Source organism: Tupaia chinensis, unplaced genomic scaffold (assembly GCF_000334495.1).
Source record: "Tupaia chinensis unplaced genomic scaffold, TupChi_1.0 Scaffold144472_1, whole genome shotgun sequence".
NCBI lineage: Eukaryota > Metazoa > Chordata > Mammalia > Scandentia > Tupaiidae > Tupaia > Tupaia belangeri.
In genome coordinates this window covers 471,221-480,089 of record NW_006204331.1, presented here as the reverse complement: position 1 = coordinate 480,089, position 8,869 = coordinate 471,221, and the positions used below count along the sequence as shown (strand labels likewise).

The window sequence follows — 8,869 nt, the reverse complement described above, 5'->3', positions numbered from 1 at the left end:
GGTGGGTGAAGCCTAAGAGGGGTGGAGCCGAGGAGGGGGCGGAGCTGAGGAGGCACCTTACCTGCCATGGGCTTCACCTGCACCAGGTAGCCCAGGCTGCTCCCCTCCAACCCTCTCCACTTCATCTGCAGCCGGTCCTCTGGCAGCACGGCCAGCCTCAGGCGGGCACTTGCTGTAGAGGCAGGAGGTGGTCAGGGCTGACCCTCTTGGCCAGCAACCTCTTCTTTCACCTAGCCAGTCCTGGGGGCCCTCAGGGGCCTGCCCCGAGAGGTTGCAGGGAGACCAAGGCCCCTCGGGGTCGAGGAGGGCTGGCCAGTCAAACGTGGCAGGGCCCTGCTGGCAGCCTCAGAGGGAGGGAGTCAGGACTTCCCAGAGAAGCACTCCCACCCTGACAGAGACTTGGCCCCGTGTCCGGAAGGGCAGGACTGTCCTATTGGTGACCAGAGCACTGAGCCCACGCAGCAGCCACCATGGTCCCCCAGCCCCAGATCTGGCGCTGACACTGCACAGCTGCAGGCCCCAGCTGCAGGTCACTGCTGGCCAACATGCCACTCGGGGGGAGTTTGGGTAGAGAACTGCATGTGTGTGTGTGCGTGTCTGCGACTTGGTCTCGGGCCAGGGCCGACCCCTGCTGTGGGAAGACAGGATCCCTGGTTGTCTGCAAGGAGGAAAGGTACTGGGGGCCTGGGTCAGCCTCTAGGGGCCTCTGAAGAGTCAATGCTCCTGGGGCAGGGATGGATAGCTATTTTTGGAAAATGGGGACATAGAGGGTCTTGTGGCTGGCCCCTGAGAGCTGGGACAGGAAGGGCAGCGGCTGGGGTAGACACAGGGTCCATTCAGACCTGGAGGCAGCTGAGCGGATCTCCGGATGGCTGGGCTGCCCGGCTGAAAGGCAGGACTGTATTGGGTGACCGGGGGGCCTAGCCCGGATCACGAAGAGCCCTCTGTCTCTCTGTCTCCTCGTGTGGGGGCAGCACGGTCAGGGGCCTGGGGTAGCCAGCAGCAGAGGAAGGACTGCCCTGAGCGTGGGCCTCACCCTCCCTGCTAGACTCACACCCCCAGCCCCCTGGGGGCTCAGCGACCTGTGGCTTTGGAGTGCTGAGCCCTGAATGGAGGGTGGGACTTGGCTGTTTCTGTGTGTCATGTAGTGGCACGGGGCTCCCTTCCAGCTAACGCAGCCCACCAGGCCCCGTGGGGTCTCCCGTGGGAGCCCCCACAGCCACCAGCAGAGCAGAAGGCTGGCAGGTGGCCATGCCTGGGGCCTGGGCTGCAGGATGGTGCCCACAGCTCAGTGACAGGCAGCGTCACACCTTGGCAGGGCCGGGTGTGCGTCCACCTGCCCTTCACACTGACAAGGAACACATCACGCCGGGGATGCCCTGGTCAGCACGGGCACCTGGTGGGAACCCTGGGCCTCCTGGCGCTTCAGAGACACCAAAACTCAGCTCCCAGAATGGGTCAAAGTATCAGCCTGGGGGTGCTCACCACAGGGGCCCTGTCACCCCTTCGGGGCATTGCAGACAACCTGCCCTGTGTTAGCCCCGAAGGAAAGTTACTCAAATGCCCAAACGGGGTGGCCAGACTCAGGGTGGATGTGGCATGGTCGCCCGACTCCCGCTGAGGAGGACGCAGCGTGGGGTGTGCTGCAGCACCGGGAGGGCACCGGGCAGCCCAGCGCCCGCCAGCAGCAGGAGGTGTAGGTTTGGAAGCCCTCGCTGTAAGGGCCTGCGTGGCTGTGCGAGGCACGACCGAGAAGTGAGTGCAGCGTGCCCCACACGCGCACACCCAGGGCAAGGCTGGGAGGCCACAGGCCAAAGGACAAGCCTGAGCTGGGAGTGAAGACCCGGCGCCCCCTCCCGTCCTTGTGGCCAGAGCATGCTGTTCATTCTGTACGCCCCCGGCCCAGAGGGGAACAGCTACTGGGAAGGTCAAGACAGGACAACCCTGGGCAGGCTTGGAGATTGGGAGTCACCGTCTCCAGGACCCCCTGACCCAGCCTTACCTTGTCCCTGTCCAGGTCCCAGGACAGCACCCAGACACAGCCAGAGCCAGAGGCCAGGGTAGGGGTGGGCGCAGGAGCTCATGGTGCCAGCTGTGGAGGAGAGGCCACAGCCTTCAGCCACTCACCTGCCCATCCGCCCCTTCCAACCACAAGGCCAGAGTGACTCCATCCACAGCCTTGTGTCCACACCCCGAGGGCTGGGATCTGCGGTCCGGGGGCACCGTGCCCCCAGCCACCCAAGGCTCGAGGAGCCCTCATCCCACTGCCTCCCAGTATTCGTGTCCTGCTCACGGGCCCTCTGGCTGCGGGGCTGGGTGTTGCAGACCCTGTCTGAACACTGCACACGTGCTCAGCCCCTGCCAGCCCCAGCCCCAGGCCGGCAGCAGAGTGAGAGCTGAGAGCTGCCCAGGAGAGGAGGGCAGGCAGGTCTCAGGGTGCTGGGCCCGTCCCCTGGGCCGGGACGAGGACACAGGTGACTGCCAGAGGCCCTCAAAGGGTGAGGAGTCGAGGTCAGAGGCAGAGGCGGCTAGGCCGACCCAGGGGCCAGAGGTGACACTTGGAGACGCAGGGAGCAGGTGGGGTGAGACCTGCTGGCTGAAGCGACCGGAGTCCTCCAGCTGCCGGCAAGGTAGCCCGAGGTCTGCTGTGCCCTGATGCCCTTGCTGTACTGCTGCGGTCTCGGAGGTGACGCAGCTTCGTCTGGGCTGGTCCTCCCAGCCAGCGTCTGTGAGCGCTGCCTCCTCCCAGCCCCCCATCCCCCTGCTCCTCTCCTGCCCTAGGCACCTCTCCCAGGGATGCCCAGGGACATCCCCACCAGGGAGCCAGACTCCTCAGGGGAAGCCCCTGGCGAGCAGGAAGGCTGCTCGGCCCTGTGCTGAGTGCCCCCTCCCAGGAACTCTGGGCCAGAACTGAGCATCCAGAGGCAGGCCTGACCACGGAGAGCAGGTGGCAGCCCCTAGGCCTCCCAGGCCCCTAGCCCTGACCCCCACGGTAGAGCTGACCCCTCCCAAGGCCCAACCCCACAGCCCGCACACAGCCATCCTTCAGACGCCACGGCCCAGGGTGCTGAGACTCACGAAGGCCTTGGGGAGGCCAGGGCTTCTAGACCCCGGCCCTGCGCACCCTGGTCTTGCTGCCCCATGTCAGAGTCCAGCTCCCACCCTGAGCTTGCTGAAAGGCCAAAGTCACCCTCGGATCACAAACCTGAAGGCAGACCCGTGGGCCCTGCCCACCCAGCCCGGGGCTGCAGGCATCACCCACCTCCTGCTGGACAGCGTCCCCGCTCCCTGTGCTCTGGCCCACTCTGGCCCCACTATGGCTGCAGGGAGGTGGGGGCTTATGAGAGGGCCTTCTCATCACGTCACTACTCCCTCCCTTCCTCAGTCTCAGAGAGGGGACAGAGGTCCCAGCAGGGCGGACTCACAGGGAGCAGAGGGCCAGCCTCACAGAGGGCTTTCAGGAAGCCAACCCTCTGGGGGCAGCACCGAGACCCCCACTCCGAGACCCTCCCACATCTGCCCAGCTCATCGGGCACTGTTCTCGGTGCACCCTCCCCGTCCACCTGGTGGCCCCATGGCTGGCCCAACCACAGCTTTGGCAGATGTACAAGCCTGGAAAACAGGACCCCATCCTGGCTGGACCCGTCCACTCCAGATCCTGGCACGCATGAAGTGGATATCCGTCCAGTCCTGTTCCCCACCCCTAGCTCCAGGTCCCGCTGCCCAGCCCTGGCCTGGAGGCTACGAAGGGTCGCCCTGGGCACAAAAGGCCTGGCTGGCCTTTCTCCGGGACCACAGTCCTGGACACAGTGGGAAACCCACATCTGGCTGGCCTTTCCCCGGGACCACAGTCCTGGACACAGTGGGAAACCCACATCTCCCTGGGGCCTAGGAGTGGTAACGTCCTAAGGCCCCGTGGTCCCCTCACAGAGCCACCACTCAGCCCTAGGGACAGGACAGTACCCTGCACACCACACCTGGCTTCTCACCTGTCCAGAAGCGCTGCCCTGGGAGAGGATGCCACTGGGGCAGCTGCCCAGCTGGTGACAGCTCAGAAAGGGGAACCTCAACCGGGTATCTCCAAGCCACCCGTCCTGGTCTGACAGCCCTGAGCAGCCTCCGGGACTTGGGTAGGGGTGTCACACCACCCGCAAACACCCTCCCACCACCTGCCCCAGTGTGGGACTCCAAGGCTCATCCAGGCCTTCCAAGGCCTCTACCACCTCCAGAGCCATGGCCGCCCAGGTCCCAGGCAGGACCACTGGTCTCACCTTCCTGCCCCTCTGGCCAGGGTCACCACTCCCAAATGGAGTGCAGCTCGTGTGCCCAGCAGCTCGGGTCCTCGCCCCAGGGTCCTGCTGGCCTCACTCCATGTCCTCCGTTGGCACCTGCCTAGGACGCAGTGGCCCTCTGAGGCTCACAGGTGTGTATGGGGGTACCGTCTGGCCAGAGCCCCACACAGGGAGGGGCATGGCACACCCGGACACGCAGGGTGGTTGTCCCTCCCGAGGGCCTGCAGACCACTCCCAGCACGTGGCGGGCTTGGGCGGTGTGCTGAGCCCTGTCACCGACACCTCTTACTGTCCCCCTGGCCACCATGGGAGGCTGGGAGTAGGCCTCCCTGAAGGCAGGCCACGCCCCCACAGCCCAGCTGGGCACTGCTGTGGACATGCACGTACCACACAGCCCACGGCTGGCCCTCCCTGAACTACCCACACCAGGCCCAGAGCCCAGCAGACCATCCATTCTCTTTTCCTGGGGCCTCAACACCCTGGCCTGACCGTTGACCTCAGGGCTGCTGCTCCTGTGACCAGCCCTGCAGCCGAGGACATGCGTCAGGGGACATCGCCCTTCTCTTCTTAGTTAGTGATGACAAGTCCTGGCCTCCCAGGAGGGGTCCCCAAGCCCCGAGGCCCACCCTCTCCTGTGACCGCCCCGAGGGTGGGGACACTGCTGTGGCAGGGCGCGGGTACATCACAGACACACGGCACGAGGCGGCTTCAGGTGCATGCACTGCTGGTCACACGGAGGGTCAGAGGGTACAGGGAGGCTGGGGCCGGCAGGCGCTTGTGCCACAGGTGCATGGGCGCTCTGCACCGTCCAGCGCCGAGTCCAGGGAGACCCCGAGGGCAGACAGCAGGGCCGGAGGGCAGCACCCTGCTGCTGCTGAGCTCAGGACGGGCCCAGGGCAGGAAGCCGGCTGCTTCAGCCACCCAGGGCTGTGGGACAAGCAGAGTGCAGGGTCCAAGTCTTGGGGGTCGAACTGGTGCTGCCAGGGCGATGAAGGAAAAACCCCGTGGGGTGACGCGGAGACAGCATAGGCCAGGGCTGTGGCCCAGATGTGACGTTGGTGACAGAGGCGCTTCAGCACTGCCCTCGGCACCTCCACCTCCAACACCCTGTTTCCTTCCCCAGGAAAGACCTGGGACCTGGACAGTCACTAACACTTGAACAGACATCTGTGGGCACGAGTGGCCACCCGGCCCCGGCTTCTCGGAGTACTAGTCACAAGGCCTTGGCCTGGGGGCCCCAAGCCTGGCCCGAGCCTCAGAAGGTTGCTCAGAGTCCAGTGGGGTGCACAGGATGGCAAGCTGCCACCCCACACGGGCTGCTCCACACAGGCAGGGATGCCAGCCCCCCTCCCAAGCAGCCGTCTTCTCGCTGGGCTGTTTCTCGGGTCAGACGGGAGGAATGAGGGCAGAGTAACATGGCGGTTGCCCTGATGGCGCCTGGCCTGGGCGGGCTACCAGTTCTGGTTGTCCCAGCCCTCATCAGCGTTGGCAGAAGGCGGCGCAGGCTTCTTGGCAGCATCGGCCCCGCCCTCCCCGCCCTCGCTGTTGCTGTTCTTGTTGGAGGCCGAGCCCGAACCCCACACCTCCCAGCTGCCCGAGCTCCTCCTGTCTGTCGAGGCATCTGCACAGGTCCAGCTGTCGCTGCTTGGGGACCTGCGGGCCTTGGGGGGCTCAGTGCTCCCAAAGGTCTCCCAGAAGCTCTGGTCTATGGTGCTGCTCTGGAAGCCGTCCCCGCTGCTGTTCTGGTAACTATGTCCCTCCGGGGGTCTTGAAGAGAAAAAGGGGAGCTCTGAGCCAGTGGTGGGGGATCAGACACCTGCAAGGGGACACTCCCGGGCAGCCTGGCCTGCTTAGTTCTGGTCCTCAAGGCAGGGCACCCTCTCTGGGACCCCGCCTTGGGGGACATGCCTGGAGGGCCCTCCTGCCCCGGCTCACATCCCCCTCTATGGCACTTATGCCACTGGGAAACCGGACAGCAGGGCTTGCCCCACCTGGGAAACCTGCCGAGTCAGAGCCCACCCACAGCGCCCACGCCCGCCTCTCCACGGCCACTGTCCCAGCCACGCTAGGTCCTCGCGGTTGTCCTGGGGGGTCGGAGGGCGAGGCAGCCAGCAGAAGGCTAGGCACGGCAAGGCAGAGGAGGGGCGGGCCAGGACAGGTCTGAGGCCCCATACCCCCTGCCCTCATCAGGGAGCCAGAGGGAAAAGGCAGGGCCAGTCCCCGTGAAGGTCTGGGGGACTCTCCCTCCCACTGCAACTAGGCAGGGCAACTCTGTGGGGCTCCACAGAGCAGGACAGGGTAGGGACGTGTCTGTCTGGCTCTCAGGGAGCCCTGCACGGTGACCCCTAGCCCAACCCCAGCAGGGATCCTGTGGGGAGAGCAGGACAGGAGCACCACGGGCATGGGTGGGGCCGAAGCGACGTGGCACACCTACCTATCCAAGGAGCCCTCCGCTTTCCCAGAAAAAAAGGTGGTGACATCCCGCCACCCCTTACTGCCGACTCCCTGGACCTAGGAGTCAGAAAGAGACGCTGGCCAGGCTGGCGCCCACGGGGCGGGCAGCACCTGAGACGCGCCAGCACGGGCTGCCCAGAGCCCCCACCTAGAGACGCGGGCCCTCAGACACCGAGCACAGCTGGGCGGGAGGCGGGACAGCACCGCTCGTGTGCACAGCTACCCCCTGGCCCACAGGCAGGACAAGCCAGGGACGAAGCCCTCGGCCCCGGAGAGCTCGTGCCTGCACAGTGGGAGCAGGTAGAGGAGTGACAGGCTCCCTCCTGCCCAGGGAACCTCGGGCAGGAACAGATAGGCCTCGGTAGTGTTGGCACTTACCAAGGCAAAGACCACCGGCAGCATGGTGGGCAAAGAAGCGAGAGTTAGTGCAGGCGTGTCCCCCCCGGCCGTTTCCACACTCCCCAAGCTGCCGGGCACCCAGCACCTTCGCACTCACACCTGAGCACTGCGGCTGTGGCCAAGGCCCTGCCCTGCTGGGGTGCCCGATGCCAGTGCGGAGTATGGAGACTGGCTGTGTTGTACCCGCCGCCAGGCAGGGCAGCCCTACCTTGGACGCCAGCTGAGACACCCCACTGGACACGTCGTCAAAAAGCCTCCCTTCCTTCACCTGTGTGGGTCAGGGCGGCATCCACAGGTGAGGCGTGCTGACCTGGCACACGCCACAGCCAGGCCGCTAGGTGACCCCCGCCGGCAGCGAGACCATTGCTGTGAGGCCTAGGACTGCTCTGGGTGCCACCACCCAGTGACCACGCCACCTGCAGGTAACCTCCCTTCCCGAGGGGCAGCCCGGTGCAGCCTCTCTGCTGTGAAGGGTGGAGGGGCCTTGGCACTACGAGCCCAGGCTGGCCTCCCCAGTGGGCTGGCACCGCCCTAGGCCTGAGCCTCGGGTGCACAGGGACCCTGAACAGGAGAGGGGCACATGGGGAAAGCTGAGGGGTGCTAATCACAGGGATGCCAGCGCTGGCCAGCATGCAGCCCAGGCCAGGCCTCGCAGCCAGTGCTGCCCGGGGGTGATGCCCCGCCTGCCCCAAGCCGGTGCTGCCCTCACCTTTTCCTGGGCAGGTCTGAGAACGTGGTCATTCAGGCTGTGGCCCAGCTCAGAAGCCTGTGGGAAGGCAATCGACGTGAGCTCCCAGGGCCACTGCCGTTGGACATGCAGGGTGCGGCCAGCAGATGGCAGTGAGATGGTGCGTGCAGGGGGAGCAGGCCGGGCAGGGGACACCCCGAGAGGGCAGAGCCATGGCTGGCTCTCGAGATCCTGCCACGGAAGACCCTACGCTCTGTCCTTGTGGACTAGGGCTCTCACCCACTGGCCGGCAGCCCACGCTGGCTGCGGCCCTCCTCGTCCCTACCCTAGAGTAGGCACCTGGCCTGGCCTGGAGGTGGCACGAGGGATCCTCTCCTGCGCTCAGCACAGACAGGGGCCTCCCCGTCCCAGGGATGAAGGTCCTCGGGGCCAGAACAGAAGCGAAAGCCCCAAGTCCCTGGCCCAGAACATCCAGAGGCAGCAGCCAGATCTGGGTCTGAAAGGAGAGCTATCCCCCCGTGTCCAGCACCCAACAGGCCAGGGACAGGGTCTGAGCTAAGCACACGTCACATGGCATGGGGCAGGTCACAAGCATGGGGCAGGTGTGTTTCCGCAGGGACGAGGGTGACATGCATGGCACACGGCACACGTGGCATTACCGGCTCCGGCTGCTGCTTGTGACCCCAGAACTGTGGCGGCCAGGAGGCAGGGGAGAGAGGAGGCTGTGGGCCACTCTGAGTAGCCAGGGACTGCTCGCGATGGCGCTGAGCCCGGGGCCAGCCTGCTGTGCTGAGCCTGCCACTCCCTGTCCGCACTTCCCCAGCACCCAGGAGCAAGTGGAGCAGCCTGCAAGGGCCAGCTGCCTCTCGCGGGCAAGGGAGCCCCGTCCCAAACGCCCATCCATGCACGGTGCCTGGGCGGCCCCAAGCACCTGAGGACAGCCCGACCTGGGTCCTAACAGCCAGGCTAGGAAGCTTCGAAGAGAGGTGCCAAGGCTGGGCCGACCAGGCAATTTCCAGAGTTCCGCCACCCCCCG

The 8,869-nt window shown here is 65.9% G+C and overlaps 2 protein-coding genes across 9 annotated transcripts in view; both read right to left on the bottom strand.

The window, feature by feature from the left end:
- Positions 1–4,921, bottom strand: part of COL20A1 (collagen type XX alpha 1 chain) — a 27,129-nt gene extending 22,208 nt beyond the window's left edge. Inside the window, 3 exon segments of the mRNA XM_014583653.2 lie at positions 62–172; positions 2,003–2,092; positions 4,272–4,921. Of these exon segments, the coding sequence (XP_014439139.2) occupies positions 62–172; positions 2,003–2,084 (193 nt within the window). The 5' untranslated portion in view covers positions 2,085–2,092; positions 4,272–4,921.
- A 75-nt stretch (positions 4,922–4,996) lies between these two features.
- The window catches only part of ARFGAP1 (ARF GTPase activating protein 1), a 12,754-nt gene continuing 8,881 nt past the window's right edge, over positions 4,997–8,869 (bottom strand). The window contains exons 9-13 of one of the 8 annotated variants that reach the window (XM_006167047.3): positions 8,493–8,522; positions 7,855–7,911; positions 7,354–7,413; positions 6,727–6,797; positions 4,997–6,059 (exon numbers count right to left, since the gene is read on the bottom strand). In XM_006167047.3, the coding sequence (XP_006167109.3) occupies positions 5,744–6,059; positions 6,727–6,797; positions 7,354–7,413; positions 7,855–7,911; positions 8,493–8,522 (534 nt within the window). In that variant the 3' untranslated portion in view covers positions 4,997–5,743. Of the gene's footprint in view, positions 6,060–6,726; positions 6,804–7,353; positions 7,414–7,854; positions 7,912–8,492; positions 8,523–8,869 lie in introns of all 8 variants that reach the window. The other 7 variants (XM_006167046.3, XM_006167049.3, XM_006167050.3 and 4 more) reach the window with 7 other exon arrangements.